The 16,643-nt window shown below is 61.0% G+C and overlaps 1 protein-coding gene across 1 annotated transcript; it reads left to right on the plus strand.

Moving 5' to 3' along the window:
* Nucleotides 1-723: 723 nt before the first annotated feature.
* GDF6 (growth differentiation factor 6) lies at nucleotides 724-15,010 on the plus strand. Its single transcript, XM_012935323.2, has 3 exons — nucleotides 724-1,009; nucleotides 13,762-14,219; nucleotides 14,346-15,010. Exons 1-3 carry the CDS (start codon nucleotides 724-726, stop codon nucleotides 14,784-14,786), a joined length of 1,185 nt encoding a protein of 394 aa, XP_012790777.1. The 3' UTR covers nucleotides 14,787-15,010.
* The last annotated feature ends 1,633 nt before the right edge of the window (nucleotides 15,011-16,643 follow it).

The raw sequence follows: 16,643 nt of genomic DNA on the forward strand, positions 1-16,643 counted from the left end.
GGGCCAGTAGAGACCCCCGAGGAATCCGGCGGCCCGAGGCAGCGTCCGCCCAGCTGGAGACGGCGAGAGGGAGGAGCGCGGGGCCCGCCGCGGAACCCGCGGGTTTCAGCACCGAGCGGACTCGGAGGACCCCCCCGCACCCCCTCCCCGGCCTTTGCCTGACCCCAAGGGGGCGGAGATGCGGCCCAGACGCCGCGTCTCGGCGGAGAGGGGGGACCCGCCGGGAGATGGGGCGGTGCGTAGCACTCGGGCGCGGGGCCGGGAGCTGCGGCCGGGCCGGGCCTCAGGGCGCGGACGGAAGAGGGGGTGGGCGTCAGCTCCCTCCCCCACAGCCCGCGGCGGCCCGGGACCCCCTTCCCGGACACCTGAGCTCGGGGGCCGCCGCGGGACCGTCCCGCGCGCTCCGGAGTAGAGAGACGCGGCCGGGTGTCCCCGGGGCGCTCGCCGCCGGTACTCTCTGGGGGCGCCTCCGGGCCAGCCCCGCGCCCCGCGGCCCCTCTCCCACGCCTCCCGCCCGCCGCGCCCGGCCTCTCCCCCCCCACCCCGCCCCCTCGATCCCCGCCCTCCCCCTCCCGGCGAGGGGCGGGAGGGGGCGTGGCGGGCCGGCCTTGGGGTGGCCGCGAGCGGGCGCCGTGCACTGAGTCCGCCCGCCGAGCCGGGCCCCGGCCGCCGTCCCGCCGCTCCGCAGCCTCCCTCGGGGGGCGTCGCCGCGCCCCGCCTGCCATGGACGCCCCGCGGCTGCTGCTCCGGGCCGCCTTCGTCCTCGGCTTCCTGTGGGGTGTGCCCGGCGGTCAGCAGGCGTCCATCCCCGCCGCGGCGTCGGGCGCCGAGCCGGGCTCGGCCAGGGGCGTGCGGGGCCGCGGGGCCGCGAGGGCGGCGCGGGCGCCCGAGTACATGCTGGCGCTCTACCGCACCTACTCCATCGCCGAGAAGCTGGGCATCAACGCCAGCTTCTTCCAGGCGTCCAGGTCGGCCAACACCATCACCAGCTTCGTCGACCGAGGGCGAGGTGAGGGACCCGCAGCCCGGGCGGCCGGCTGGACGCGGCGCCGCTGGACTCAGCCGACCGTCTCAAGCCCGGGCGTGTGTCGGGGGCCGCGGCGCTGGGACCCGTGTGCTATTCTCTGCTTCTTTCTCTCGCTCTCCCTCGCTTCTGTTTGTTTTGTTTCGGATGGGGGGATTTAAAAATAATTTTTTTTTTTATTTTTGCAGAAAGGAGCGAGGAGGTGGCTGTGCGCGCACGCGTGTGCGTATGCGTGTGTGCGTGTGTTGGTGTGTGTGTGTGTGTGTGTGTGTGTACGAGAGGTGGCCGGGGCTGCAGAGGGCTGGCGGCGGGGACGGATGGCACCCGTGCCACGGGGTACTGGGCTGAGCAGGGAGCGCGACGCGAGGGTCTGAGCCACCCAGGGTGGACGGAGCGAGGGCAGCCACGGAGGGATCCACGCGGGACAAAACGGGCGGCAGGTCCCGGGATCCGACGATCCAACCCAAGCTCTGGCGAAGCTCCTGGGCCGGTGGGCGCGAGCCGAGCGTGACGTGCCCAGGGCTCCTTGCTCTGGCCGCTGGGCTGCTGCGTTTCTTCCAGGTGGTGGCAGAGGAGACGCAGGGGACAGGGATGGCCCGAACTTGGAAGTCCGGTGCGTCCCGCACGTTGCCTGTTGACCCATGCGGGTATCGGGCTGTCTCCGTGCCTTCCCCGGGCATGGTTACTGTGACATCCGCCTGTGCCTTCCCCACCCCGATCTCCCCGCACGCCTCCTCTGCAGCGAGGCAGGCCCCCTAGATCAGAACCTCCGTACCAGAAATCTGGTGGAGGTGTCCACAGGCACCCGAAAATGCGCTCCTAAAGAGAGTCCACAGCGTGGAAAGAAACTCTGGGAAGAAGGGAGAAGGGAAGGGGAGAGGAGCGCGGGAGGGGAGAACGAATGGTATCCCAGGCGCTCCGCGGCCCGCCCGGCTCCCACCAGCTCCGGACTGCAGCACCTGCGGCTGAGGGGTCGCTCAGGAACCCGCACGGGCTGGGGAGACGCTCACCGACCTCATGCTCTGCAGGCAGGCTCACGCGCCCAGGAGCCCCGCGCGTCCCGGGATCGCACAGCTGCGGCCCTTAGCTTACCCCCACACCCCTTAAAGCGAACTTGGGCAGCTGCAAGGGCTCCGCGGCACAGGGATGCGGGGCATTTCAGGAGATTCTAGAATCTCTCTCAAGTCCCCTCGGCCAGCACGTGGCTTCCTTCGCGGGCCTCGTGGGCGGCCAGCACGGTCCCCTCCAAACCCTGGGTTGTCCCCTACACCGCCCCGATTTCCAGGACAAACCTTGGCGGTGTGAGCACAAGGTCCCAAGGAGCCTTCCTCTAGGGGAGAAGCCGCGGAGGTCGGGGCTGGCAGTTTCGTTCCCATCCCCCACCCCCACTTTCCCGCAAACATAAAGAATCCCCGCCCCTAAGCCTCTCCCCCCCCCCCCCAGCCCGCCTGCAACTGGCGGGCTGCGTCCTGGAAGTTCCGTGCACTAACAGGAATGCCCAGGGCCGTCGGGAGGCGTGCAGAGTGGCGGCAGCAGCTCTGGGGGGTGGGTGGGGTGGTTCTCGGGGTTTTAGGGTGTCACACACCGTGGACCGGCTTGCGCCTCCCCTTTCCGCGAGCACTGCGTTGCGTGCCTCCGGGCGCCGGAGGTGGGGAAGGTCCTGGCCGCGCGCCCAGGTTGGGGGGCCTCTGTTCCCGCGCCAAGGTCTCCGGGCCAGCGCCACCGAGATCCAGACGTCCGTCCGCCTTGGGGTCCGTAATGCCTTCGAGGGTTGGGGCTGTGCGCGCCCCGGACCCGCGTCGGGACCTCCCGGCCGGGCAGCCGCTTACGGAGCGCGCGGGGGTCTTGCGAGTTCCCCAGTTGTCTAGAGCGACTGGGAGTGTGTGTGTGTGTGTGTGTGTGTGTGTGTGTGTGTGTGTGTGTGTGTGTGTGTGTGTGTGGTGGTGGTGGTAGGGAGGTCGCGCGCGCGGAAAAGCTGCGGGGCTGGGCGCACACTGCGGGGCTGAAGGGGCGCTGAGCCCCGGGGGAGCCCTCCGGCCGCGCGGAGGAGGGGCTTGGAGGAGGTCCGGGCCGGCGGATCAAGGACAAGCCTCACTTTCCCTCTCACTGATCTTGATTTGATGTGTCACGGGCGGTGACCCCGCGCTGGACCTTCCGGGGCTTGTTGGCATCGGGCCCCTGATTGGAGTGTCTGGGGCCTGCGATCTAATTGAGGGTTCATGTCATAACACATCAGAGGGCGTGGAGTCACCCGCGAGGGCCGGGCCGCCGCCGCGCATGCCCCCTGGCAGGGACGCTGCCGGCTCCGATGGGGACCCCTCCAGCCCTTCCTCTTCTCCTCCCTCCCCGCCCCCAGGGCTGGCGCGGGACCCCCAGGGTGCCGGTCTGGTGACCTGGGCTTCGCAGGCTCAGAAAGGGGGAGGCATCTCGAGGGGGACCACAGTTAGGTATTTCCGCATGCGTGGTCTCCATCCAAAGCCATCCTAGCTTGCCAACTCCGGACCCCAAAACTTAGATCCTCCCTCTCCTCACCCCCTCCCGCACTTTTTTTTAGGGGCGCGGGAGGCAGCTCTTGCAAGGAAGAGTTCCTTTGCGCGTTGGGGACCTAGTGATGGCAAGTTCTGTGCTCTCTAATACCCCCCCCCTTCTCCTGCCGACCAGGGTCAAGTCTGAGTCTGCATCCCTGCCCCCTTTTAAAAGATCAAGGGGGAAGGAGTAACAGCCAGGATGCAGTGGGCACTGGGAATGGATTCTGTTGCCACGATGGTTTCACTGGATCACACAAGCACACCCTTGCTAGTGGCTGGGTTTTACTTATAAATTGCAGAGAACAGAGAGGTTAAACGAAATGGCCCAAGGCCACACGGCCAGTGAGGTGGAGACTCTTGGCGATTCCCAGCCGCCTCCCCTTGCAGATCCCCAGGGAGCTGGGGAAGCGGTGCAGGGTAAAGGGGCTGAGAGGCTGCAGGGCCAGGCTTCCTCTCTGCTCCTGGTGAAGGGCAGGGACCACACTGTCCCTGCTTCTTAGAATGCCTCTGGGTGTGCTAGTAATGAATGAGCCTCTCTGCAGAGGGGAATGAGTGATGGGGAAGCTGGAGCCTGTGGGGTTCTGGAGCCTGTGGGGGCTGGAGGCTGTGAAATGGAAGTTGTGGGGACTGGAGGCTGTGGGAGCTGATTTGTGGGAGCTGGAGGCTGTAGGACTGGAGGCTGTGGTGACTGGAGGCTGTGGGAGGTGATTTGTGGGAGCTGGAGGCTGAGGGGGATGGAGTCTGTGGGGGCTGGAGTCTGTGGGGAGTGGAGGGTGTGGGGGCTGGAGGCTGTGGGGGCTGGAGGCTGTGGAGGCTGATTTGTGGAAGCTGGAGACTGAGGTCTGAGGTCTGAGGGTGGAAATGGCACTTCCTGTCCCCATGATAACTATCATCAAAAGACCTTGGTGCTCAGAGAAAGGTGGACACTTGGACACGCAGACTCTGGGATCTTCTCTGAAGCCAACATGGTTGACAGAGGGGCGAGGAGAGAAACTGAAAGGATCGAGGAAGTCTCTTAGCACCACAGAAAGCCCCATTTTTCCACCCAAGAACCCACAAAACCTCTCTGGATGGAGGACACCGCAGCGAGTGTAAGAACATGCAGTGAATGAGCTCTCCAGGTTACTCGGAAAGACAAATTGCAAACAAGAAGAGCTGGGCTGGGTGGTGCTTATGGTGGTTGCAGGGTGGAAAGGAGGGCCGGAGAGTAGGAAAAACCCTAGGAAAGGTGCTCTCTGCGGGAGCTGGGTTGCCCAGGAAGGCTCCAGGGAGGGAAGCTTGGTGAGTTTCTGGAATCTGGGAAAGGACGGGCCAGCTGGGGCATCCTGGGCTGACCTGACGGTGGGAGGCGTTCTCAGAGCTGCCAGGGTCCCTGTCTGGTGATGCAGGGGACAGTGCTGGGGGGAGCAAACCTGCCAGTGTCTTCATGGACCTGGGCCCGGAGGGGCACTAAGGGTGCCGGCGCCCTCGCTGTGGTTGGCAAACGGAAAATGAAATCTAAGCAGGGAAGTATTTTAATGGGGACGGAGGGGATTCACAACTGTTAATTATTTGGTGACCTTGTCTTCGATTTGTTTGAGTCCCTTATAAAAACACTAATGCAGACCAGACGGCCCAGTGAGGAAGCCGGCAGAAGGTTCCAATCTAGGCTTTATTTCCCCGGAAAGAGCGAGCAGTCTCGGAGAAGGAGCGCGGCGGGTTCAAATGCCTGCGTCCGAGGGCGCGCGGGGTGCGGGGCGCGGGGCGCGGTGGGCGCGCGAGGCGCGGTGGACGGGGATGGGCCGCAAATGCAGCCGGCAGGGGTCTGGGAAGAGTGTTTAAGGGCTCGAGCCACTCTCATCTCCGTGGCTTGGAGTAAGAGTCTGTTTTATCGTCACCCTCTTTACTGGGTATAAGCGCGCCCCGCGGTTAAGTGGTTAGGGCTGTGCCTCCCGCTTTTCTGAGATTCAGGGACGGGGAGTTCTGGGGGTGCAGGGGGAGGACTTTCTTGGTCAGGAGGCTCCAATTCCCAAGGAGACTTTGTGTAGAGTTGCTGGGGGCTGGGGGGAGGGGAAATGAGTCCACCGCTCAGTTCTAGTCGTTTCTGTACGCACCCTGCCAACGAATCAAGAGTGGAAACTTCCTCCTTTCCAACACCGAGGGTGCTGGGGGCGTGGCCTACACCTCTTCTCCAGCTGGAGCTCTGGGGCACCCCTGGAAATTGGGGCGTCTTTCTGACAGAGCCTGGGGGCAGGCGCAGGGAGTAGGGGTAGGGGAGGGCAAAGGGGAGGTGGAGAGGGCAGAGAAGAACAATTTGGGATAACTTGGGGACAGGGCTGAGCTCCAGGGAATCACTGGGAGGCTTTGGAGGGAAGCCCCTTCCTTTGCTTTGCTCCCCGGAGTCATAATATTCCCGTGCCAGCGCCATGCCTGGGGCTTGATTTTATCCCAGGTCCACGGAGGTGTGGCGAGAGCTAATGTGGATCCCCATGCCATGGGGGAAGGGGTGCCACTTGCCATCCCCCCACTGCATTGGAGCCCAGGTTGCTCATTTTGGAGTTCCGAGTCAACCCGACCTGGTGTCGATTATTTTTTAGGAATGAAACTGGCTCTCTGCAGTTCCGGACAATCTGCTCCCTCATCTGGGTATGGAGCTGCAGGCTCTGGGGTGCCGGGTGCTTGGCCCGCTTTAGCCAGGAGAGAGGAGCAGGGAAGCCAGAGCAGGAGATGCTGGGCCCCTCCCTTGAATGAGGAGCATGTGAGAATCTGACTGCGCATCTGCCTACGGAGCCGCCTCTGAGAGCCTCGCAGAGCTGAGTTAGTTCACGTTCCTGGGGTGGTGGTCAAGGCGAACGGGTCAGGTCGAGGCTGCTGCAGACCCCCCCCCCATTCTATGTACCTGGCTTGAGTCCCCACCCCTGGAGCTGGACAGTGTTCGCACCCTAGATGCTCCTTTGATCTGCACACAGGCTCTAGGTCCAGGGTCCCTACCCGGATTCTGCCCCACCAGGGTCCCTCTCCCAGGTTCCCCCAGACCCTGCTGACATGGCCTGCCCTCCTCCCTTCTATCGGCTTAGTGCAGATGGGGAGGGATAGGGAGGGGCCACACCCAGCTCCTGTTGGGGCTCTGCCTGCTTCCAGGAACCTGTCTCATCCTTGGGACCCATTACAAAACCTCCCTCCAGACCCCGTTCCTGGGAGTCACTTTAGAAGTGAATCCATGTCATCCTGGAGAGACATGGAGAACCCCCAGAGCACTTTCAGGCTTGGTCTGGGGGTGGGACTCACCCCTTTCTACAGCAAACTGCCTTGCAGAAGCAAGAGGGGTCAGCAGCCCTGGAAGACCCTGCTGAGGCTCCGAGGGCATCTGAGTTCCAGCACCTCTGGGTTCGCCCTCCCTCTAGGCACCCATTTCCGCCCCAGCCAGCCTCAAGGTGTGCGTGGTGCCAGCCAGCCTGCTCACCCCTCTCTGCACCCCTAGCCAAGGGGCAGCGCCAGGCTGGGGCAGTCTCCGCCAGGGCTGATCACGTGCCCCTCTGTCTATGAAAAGGGGGGAGGAGTGGAAGATCTGGGGCAAGCTTGGGAGGCACAGGGAAGTCGGGACAGCAGTGGTACTGGGCCATGAATATGTGACAGGAGGTGGGGCGCATGAGGGGTGGTGGTGGAGAGGACCGATGGGGACAGACCATCAAAAGGCACAGGACAGGTCGCCAGTGGGCCAGACCCTGACAGAGGACAGACAGTGTTACAGAGAGACCAGAGGAGGGAGCAGGCCACATAGGGGACAGAGCGTGTGTGGACAGGCTGCAGACTGGACTTTGCTTCACAGGTGGCTGGACCTGGCCAGTGGCAGGAACAGATGAAAGAGCAGCATGGCCTCCCAGGGCTCTGCTTCCTCTTCAGCTCACTCCCCAGCTACCCAGACCTGGACACATTCGCGCTGCCCAGCCCCCCAACCCACCTCCATCCCCACCCCAACCAGACCAAGGGAGTTTCTGGGCGAGCAGGAGTTTGCCTGGCCCCGTAGTGGGTGCAGTTTGCTTCAACCAGGTCTGCACTTTGCAAGAGTCTGATCTCAAAGAGTCCAGGGGTACCCAGGAGGGCACGGTCACCCGGGCACCCGGAGCACTTGATCCCAGGGGCTGGGACCGAGGGCGCAGTTTGCAACCCTTGCGTTCGGGCTTCTCGGGACCCTGCGGAGGCAGCGGAGGGAGAGGTGACAGCCACGGCCGGCGGGGAATTGACAGCGCCGCGACCGCGACCGCGACCACGAAACAGAATCCCCGCCCCCACTCCACCGCGCCCCCAGCGATTGGAGGCGACCCGAGCTCCTCGCTCCCGCCCACCCAATCAGAGCCTCGCGGGGCGGGCTCTTCACCCCTACCCGGGAGCCCGCTTGGAATTTAGACGGTGCGTCCCGGCTCGCGAGGGACCTCTGGCAAACCGGGATTGTCCAGAGCTCCTCTCCTGTAAGGCGGAGGAGTGGAGTGGATCCTCCTGTGGATCCACGGGAGCGGCTGGATCTTGCTGGCCAGTCCGCTCCCCGACCCCCGTCCCCAACCCCCACCCGCGGCCCGCAGGAGCGGGCGCCCAGGCGGTGGAGCCGGAGGAAGCTGGGCGGGCCTGGACGGCTAGGGTATGCAGAGAGGGCGACTTTGCCCCCCCCACCCCCCTCCACATCTCCCCAGCGGTCAGCTGGCCCGCCCACCCAGTCTCGGCCTCAGGGACGGATGCAGGGGCGCCGCTAGGGGAGGTGGGGGGCAGCAGCCCTCCCGCAGCCCAGGCTCAGCTCGGACTCACAGGTTCTCACCACTGAGCGTGGTGTGTGTGTGTGGGGGGTGTTGGTGGGGGAGGTAGAAGGCGACAGCGTCCAGGGACAAGTTTGGCAGCTTGGGAAAATTCAGTGCAGGGCCCTAAGGCCCAAAACCAAGCACGTTGTGATTTGGGCGGGGAAGGGAGGGTGTTGGGGGTCACAGTGGGGAGACCCCACCCCACCTTTGCTTATCCCTCCCTGGGGCTTCTGCTGAGTTTTTGGTGTGGGCTCCCCTTCTCCATTACCATCCCCTAACCCCTCCTTCCCGGCAGAGGGTGTGTGTGGTGTGTGTGGTGTGTGTGTGTGTGTGTGTGTGTATTTGTGTGTGTGTCTGTATGTCTGTGTGTGTCTGTGTCTGTGCGTATGTCTGTGTGTGAGTGTGTCTGTGTGTCTGTGTATGTGTATGTGTCTGTGTGTCTGTGTCCGTGTGTGTCTGTGTGGGGTTGGGGAAGAGCACGAGAGTCAGCCCTCTTCGAAAGCCCTAGACTGGTTTGCAGATGCAGTTCTTTCTCAGCCTGTTTTCTCATTTAAAGGGACAGAACAGGGCAGATCTTCCAAGCAGTTCGTTCTGTTTCTCCTTATTTGCTTTCCTTTTTATTTTAAAATTTAATTCCAACCCCAGTGCATGTTTGAGGTGCCCTCAGCCCTCCCTTCTTTGAAGCCCTTTTGATCGAGGTGCTCGGATTTACAATCCTACTGTTCCGCATGATTCCTGTGCATCCAGCACCACACTCACCAGCAAGGAAGCCGCTCCCCTCCACCAGTGACCCCTCCTCAGCCTTATGGCCCGCTTGGTCTTACCTTGCCCTCCACCCCCCACCTCTCCGCCCCCCCCACCAGGCGGCTGACTTACTGTTGAATTTTCTTCCACTGTGTAGATGGATTTCTCCTGGTGATTATTTCCTCCCACAAGCTCCCACTAACCTGCACAACAAATAAATCCTGAGAACAAACCAACCTGCCTTAGCTGTGTGTGTAAGCCAAGCTGTAAGATGCCAGAAGCCAGGAATTAGGGGCCAGAGCAGTAGTCCCTCGAGGGGGTGTGGTGGGGTGGGGTGGAGGGCCTTTGCCTTTGCATCCCCTCTGGCTCCTCCTCCACCCAGCAGCTCCAGGAATGATTTCTGAGTGCAGAGCCAGGAGTAACCCGGAGCATCTCCTGGTGTGACCAAGAAAAGCAGAGAGAGAGAGAGAGAGAGAGAGAGAGAGAGAGAGAGAGAGAGAGAGAGAGAGAGAGAGAGAGAGAGAGCAGAAATTAACAACAAAACCAGCAAAACAAATGGGGCTGGAGGTATAGCACAGCGGGTAGGGCGGTTTCCTTGCAGGAAGCCAACCTGGGTTTGATTCCCAGCATCCCATATGGTCCCCTGAGCACCGCCAGGAGTAATTCCTGAGTGCATGAGCCAGGAGTAACCCCTGTGCATCCCTGGGTGTGACCCCAAAAGCAAAGCAAACAAACAAATAAAACCAAATGTAAAATGCAAGCCCTGATGGGTTACAGATCAATTTCCATTTAAACTGGGTACAGGGAAGGCTCACCTTCACCTCCAGGCTTTTTGGGAACCTCACCTGATAGACTGGGGAGTGAGTGAGAGGCACTCTTTTTTTGGGGGGGCACACCCAGCAGCACTCAGCAGCTTCATATCAACTGGGTCCGGGAGTCAAGGCCCTTTGCAAGACAAATGCCCTCCCCACTGTGGCTCTGGCCCCAGAGAGGTGAGAGGTGCTTGGTTCCAGGGTCTGGGGATCTGGGGAGCTGGTTACTGATGACGTGAGGTCCCCTTTGGAGTGGGCTACTGGGGGACAGTGAGGGCCTGGCAGGGTGCCCAGCACTGGCTTCTCCCCACAGGCGACTGCTCTAGTATCCGCAGGGTCGTGGGGGTGGTGTGTGCACCCCCTGGGCAGATGCCTCCTTGGGCTGATCCCAGGGGCAAGCCCAGACAGGCTGGGAATGTGGTCTGTGGGGGAGCTGGACAGAGACAGTCACTTTCTTAGGGCCTTCTCTAGGGATTCAGGAGATCCGGTGATAGGACTGTGGTCAGGAGTCACCTGGTTGGGGTGGGGGGCAGCCCAGGGGGCAGGGCGGGAAGGAGCAGAAAGCCCAACAGTAGTTTGGTTCTGGTGATTGAGCTGTTCCTTTAAGACATGCCTGGGTGCAGGCTGGTCCACTTCCCAGGGACCCCCGGGGTGAGGTGGGGGGCTCAGAAGTGGGGGGAAGGAAACACTCACTCAGATGAATTGTTTTAGTGGGTCCCAAGGTCAGCAAGGGTTAGTAAAATCCCGGGGATTTACTGGATATGCACAGGCTGGTCTGTGTCCTCTGCCCTCTTGACCCCCAGAGCACTTGCAATGGGCACTGCTGGGCATGTGGAAGAGGGTCCACGGGCTCGGGCTCGCATGGTCTCCCTTTCTGGGTGGCTGAGGGTGTGGGGGGAAGCTGCATTCGGTTGGGCTCAGCATCCCCCCTGTTCCCTCCCTTTGCTCCTCCCCCCCCCAAGGATGCTGGTGGGCGGGTCTGGGTAGAAAGACCCTCAGGAATTCCAGGTTGCAGCAGCCAGGGTGCATCCCGGGTTCCTCACCCCTCTCGAAGGCTATTGGCTCATCCGTGAAAGGTCAGCTAGTCTCTCACCCTTAAAAACGGCACAGGCTCCTGTGCAGGAGGGACTGACCGTCAGGACCCAGCCTGGCTGTCCCTGAAGCAAGGGTGCTTGCAACCCCCAGGGGAACCCTGGCTGGGGTTACTGTTTTGTGCCCGGGAGTACCACAGGCCAAACCAGTGGGGTCTGGTTCTCCCTTTCTTTCACCCTGGAGGGCCCAGGAGAAAAAGGGCAGCAAAGGGGCTCAGGGACCCCTATGCTTGATTCTAGAGTCATCCTGTTGGAATCTCAGGCTTGTGGCCGGAGAGCTGGCACACTCGGAAATGAGCTTACTGTGGATTCTGCATGAGCGGGGTTGGTTTTTCCCTGCAGTCAAGCAGGAGGGAACCAGTGGAGCTGTCTGGCTGTTCTATGGGTGAAGGAAAGAGGACTATGGGGCGCCTGATGCTCTGGGCATGCCCTCTCATCCTCAACCCTTAATTTTTGGGGCGGGGGAGGGCAGGAAAGTGCTGCAGAAGGCAGACAGGGGTGCACAAGGCTGGGTGTGCCTGAGCGGGGTCTGTGGAGAGAGAGCCCGGGGGTCCTGCTGGCATTTCTCTGGCTTTACTCAGCTCAGATCTCAGCTCCTAGGAGTCAGCTGCCTCCGTCTTGCTTCCCTTCTCACCTCTCCCCTCCCTCCGCCCCGTCTCAGGTTAGAACTCCTGTGTAGACTCAGCGCAGAAGTAGGGACGGGCTGTGTTGGAGGCCCCGGACTGGCCCGGGGGCAGCGTCTGGACTGGCACTGAGGGCAGAACGGGCCTGGTGACACTTTTACTATTGAAATGCACCCACACTTTACTAGCTTCTGGGGGGAAAGCACAGAGCTTGGGGGATTTTTGTATTTGCGGGGCTGTAAATATTTTACGAGAAGCAGCCCAAGAAAATCTGGTTAGCTTTCCGCCTTGCACGCTCAAGTGAGGCTGGTGCTCCTTGCACATGTGTCGCAAAAGCAGCCGCGCTTGTGCCCGAGCCCCCAAAGAATTCACCTCAGGTCTTAGAAGCCCACTTCTCCCTCCCCTCAGCATGCGCCCCAAATTTCTCTTTTACTTTGATTCCAAAGCATTTATCTCCGGGATTAGTTGCAAAACGAGAAGATTTTGGATGGGGGGGGGTGAGTCGTGGGGGAAAGAGAGAAGAGAGGAGAGAAGAGATGGACCCGGAGCAATAGCACAATGGGTAGGGCATTTGTCTTGCTAGCAACAGACTTGGGTTTGATCCCCAGAACCCCACCTCTTCCCAGGCACCAGGAATATTTCCTAAGTGCAGAGCCAGGAGTAAGCCCTGAGCACAGTTGGGTGTGGCTCAAAAGTGTGTGTGTGTGTGTGTGTGAGAGAGAGAGAGAGAGAGAGAGAGAGAGAGAGAGAGAGAGAGAGAGAGAGAGAGAGAGAGAGAGAAGGAGGGATCCTGAGAGAGGATCTTAAGGGGTCATGTCTCAGAGATGGTGAATGTTAGGGTACCCAGTACAGCACTGCTATCTGTCGGAGCTCAGGAGCTCAGAGCTTCTGCAAAGCTGCCTCATGCACCCTACAGTTGTGTGTGCCTAAATTAGGGCTTCATTTTATTTTGTTTTTAGGTTTTTGGGGTCACACCTTGTGCTGCTTGGGATATTCCCCTCTCCCCCCCTTGGGGGGCCCCGTGGTGCCTGGGATCAAGCCCAGGCCTCTGGCATGCCCATCTGCACGGCAGCTGGAGAGCTCTCTGGGCTCCTCTTTTTTGTGGGGCCACAGGAGTGACCCCTGGCCACACTCCCGGGACCCTATGCTGTACCAGGATTCGAACCTGGAGTCAGCTAGCTGCGTGCAAGGCAAGTGCCTTAACTGTATTCTCTGGACTACCTCTTGGGTCTCCAATTCATTGAAAAATGATCTTGGAATTAAATAGAAAGGTCAGGCAATCCTCGACCAAGCTGTCTCCAGGGCCCAGAGACGCTGTGTCAGGGTGGAAGTAAGCCCTGTTGGGAAGGGCACTCTAGAAGGTCCTCAGGTGCCCACCCGTCATGACTTCTGGGTTCCTTAAGCAGGAGCTGCAGTGGGCCAGAAGGCCAAGTGCAGGGGGCTGGAGTGATACCACAGTGGGTAGGCATTTGCTTTGCACACGCTTGACCCAGGTTTGATCCCAGCCATCCCATATGGTCCCTGAGCACCACCAGGAGTAATTTCTGCACGCAGAGCATTGCTGGGTGTGACCCAGAAAGCCAAAAAAAAAAAAAGGCTAAGTGTGTGTGTGTGTGTGTGTGTGTGTGTGTGTGTGTGTGTGTGTGTGGTGGGGGGAGGCGGGGTTGTGTGTATGTGCTGGGAACTGACCACTAAGGAGACTCACCAAGACCGGACAGCGAGAATTCATCAGCTGGGACCTAGGACTTGGGAGGACGGTTTTGTTGGGGGAGGTGACGGATGAGAAGATGTGTTGGGGATCACGGCTCCAGCTGGGACCGCCAAGGGCTGTCAGTTGGTCACCAGGGAAGAAGGTCACAGAGACCTCTCGGACAGTAGCCACTGAGTTCCCGCGGGAAGGGGAGCAAGGGCAGGGGTCCCCGGACTGCGGACTGGGGGAGATGGGGGCGCAGCTCCAAGCTCTGGCCTCAGGTGTGCCTACCCCGGGTGGAGGTGGTCAGGCTCTGTAACGGGACTGGCCTTTTCTAGGGCAGGGTGTGTGCGTGAGCGTGTGTGTGCGTGCGTGCGTGTGTTGGTGGCCACAGAGCGGGGGTGGGGGGGCACGAACCTCCCCCTTCAGCGAAACTGCCCATCATAGTTATTTTTTTCCATTTTTTTTTTAATCTCGCAGACGATCTCTCGCTCACGCCGCTGCGGAGACAGAAGTATTTGTTTGATGTGTCCACGCTCTCGGACAAAGAGGAGCTGGTGGGCGCGGAGCTGCGGCTCTTCCGCCGGGCGCCCGCTGTCCCCGGGGGGCTGCCGTCCGCGCCGGGCCACGTGCAGCTGCGGCCGTGCCAGTCTCCGCGGCTGCTGGACGCGCGGACCCTGCACCCGCAGAGGGCGCCCCGGACCGGCTGGGAAGTCTTCGACGTGGGCCAGGGCCTGCGCCCCGGGCCGCGGCGGCTGTGCCTGGAGCTGCGCGCCGTCGGGGGGCCCGAGGCGGCGGCGGCGGCGGAGCCCGGCCCCGACCTGCGGAGTCTGGGCTTCGGCCGGCGCGTCCGGGCCCCGCAGGAGCGCGCGCTGCTCGTGGTCTTCACGCGCTCCCCGCGCAGGAACCTCTTCGCCGAGATGCGCGAGCAGCCGGGCGCCCGGGAGCAGCAGCAGCAGGAGGAGGAGGAAGAGGAGGAGCAGGAGGAGCAGGAGGAGGAGCAGGAGGAGCAGGAGGAGCAGGAGGAGGAGGAGCAGCAGCAGGAGCAGCGGCAGGAGCAGCAGCAGGAGGCGGCGGCGGCGCCGCGCGCGGGCGTCCCGGGCTGGTGGTCCCCGGGCGCGGCGGGGAGGCGGCGGCGGCGCACGGCCCTGGCCAGCCGCCACGGCAAGCGGCACGGCAAGAAGGCGCGGCTGCGCTGCAGCAGGAAGCCCCTGCACGTGAACTTCAAGGAGCTGGGCTGGGACGACTGGATCATCGCGCCCCTCGAGTACGAGGCCTTCCACTGCGAGGGCGTGTGCGACTTCCCGCTGCGCTCGCACCTCGAGCCCACCAACCACGCCATCATCCAGACGCTCATGAACTCCATGGACCCCGGCGCCACCCCGCCCAGCTGCTGCGTGCCCACCAAGCTCACTCCCATCAGCATCCTGTACATCGACGCGGGCAACAACGTGGTGTACAAGCAGTACGAGGATATGGTGGTGGAGTCGTGCGGCTGCAGGTAGCCCAGGCAGCCCGGACGCTGGGATGAATGGAGCCGCCCGCCCCGTCCCCACCTCCCAGCACCGTCCACAGCATTCTCACACCTGGCCTGGTCATCCCGGAACCAGGCAACCGAGACCAAGGAGATTTCTTTAATTTTCTCTCTCTCTCTGACTCTCTCTGTCTCCGTTTCTCTGTGTGACTCTCTCTGACTCTGTCCCTCTCTCTGTCTCTGTCTCTGCGTATGTCTTTCTGTCTCTATATCTCTGCCTGTCCCTCTGTCTTTCTGACTCTCTCTAATCTCTGCCTCTGCCTCTGCCTCTGTCTCTGTCTCTCTGTCTCTCTGTCTCTGTATCTGTCTCTCTATCTCTCTCTCCTTGTGGCTTTGGATTTCCTTGTGTGTTTCTGGGCTTGGCTCAGTGGTGGGGGACACATACTGGTTTCCAGCCCCTTCCCCATGCCCCCTGGATTGACAAACACAAGAAGCCTGTTGAAGGAGTGCAGTGGTGTAGGAGGGGGCCACCACAGCGGGTGGCCACGATTTGGGGGGAAGGAGGCGGTGGCACAGAGGGGCTCCATGGGCTGTCAGTGCAGGAAGCACCCAAGGGGCAGTAGAACAGAGCCCCCCCCCCCGCCCCCAAGGGCGCCTTTCCTACCACCCAGCTGGTGGGGGCTGGCAGGGGCAGGGGATCTGGTGATGCTGGAATGAGAGAATGAGCCCAGTGGAACCCGCGGGGCCGGCCTCTGAGCAGACGGGGACACCCACGCCTGGTCATTCTGGGGTCTTTGGGCAGACTTGGCCCGAGTGACACCTTTGAAGGGGCCTGTGATTGGCGGTGTTTCAGGGGCGGGGAGGGTGGATGAGCGGGAGGAAGAGGCCTAGAGTTGGAGGGGCCATAGCGGAGGGCAGGGACAGGCCTGGGGCTGGACTGGGTGGCCCCATCTGCTGAGAAGAGGCCCCGTCTCAGTGTCCACAGCACCCCACGCCAGTTCCTGAAGGGTGGCCGCTAGAATTCCCCAGGCGCCTGCCCAGAAATTCGAAGCTCTCAACAGTGAATGGTACAGCTTGGGGTGGGAGCCTGGGGGTGGGGGTGGGTCGGGGGTGGCAGAGGAAGAAGCTTCTGGATGGCAGCAAGCAGGAGAGAGCACAGTGCTGTTCCACACTGGCCCCAGACTGTCTCCAACCCCAACTGGAACTTGGTCCAGCCAGCACCAAAGAGCGCCCCCTGCAGGCGGCAGAGACCCCGCGCCTTTCTCGTCCTGGCCCACACCAGGGCCCACGCCAGGGCCCAATCGGGAAACGAAGATTTCACGGTTTGCCACATGGTTTCAGGCTCTCTGCATCCAAAGCTGTTGCAGGGTTGGTTCGGAGAACTCCACACTGTCCAAGAAAGCGTGAATGATAATAAATGCTAATATAAAATGCTACATTAAAAAAAAAGAGAGACTTGGCCAGGAGGAATAATTTAAAATGCACGTTTGCTTTGCCTATGCTGTTGTACTATCGAGGCTGTATATATTTGTTTATTTAAGGTGACAGAGCAAAGGGAAGTGGGCAGTGCGCTTCCTCTAAATGTACAAAGCGTCACATGCACTCAAATGTTATAATTTCTAATATTTTTAAAGTTTATATTCGAGTTGTACAAAGTTAAGTATTAATCAGAAATTTCATTCTTTCTTAATATTATCATTTTCTTAAATATTATTACAAAATTTTACGTCTGTCTAATGGAGAGTTGTTTTTTTTAACTGTCTACCTCACTATAATACAAGTATTTAAAATGCAAACATTACCTGAGGTCCATTTTATATTCCAGTTTTTACAGGGTGTTTTTCCTGGATGGCACTCAGTCTAATCTGTTGTTAAATTCATCTCCCCT

Source organism: Sorex araneus, chromosome 2 (genome assembly GCF_027595985.1).
Source record: "Sorex araneus isolate mSorAra2 chromosome 2, mSorAra2.pri, whole genome shotgun sequence".
Classification (NCBI taxonomy): Eukaryota; Metazoa; Chordata; class Mammalia; order Eulipotyphla; family Soricidae; genus Sorex; species Sorex araneus.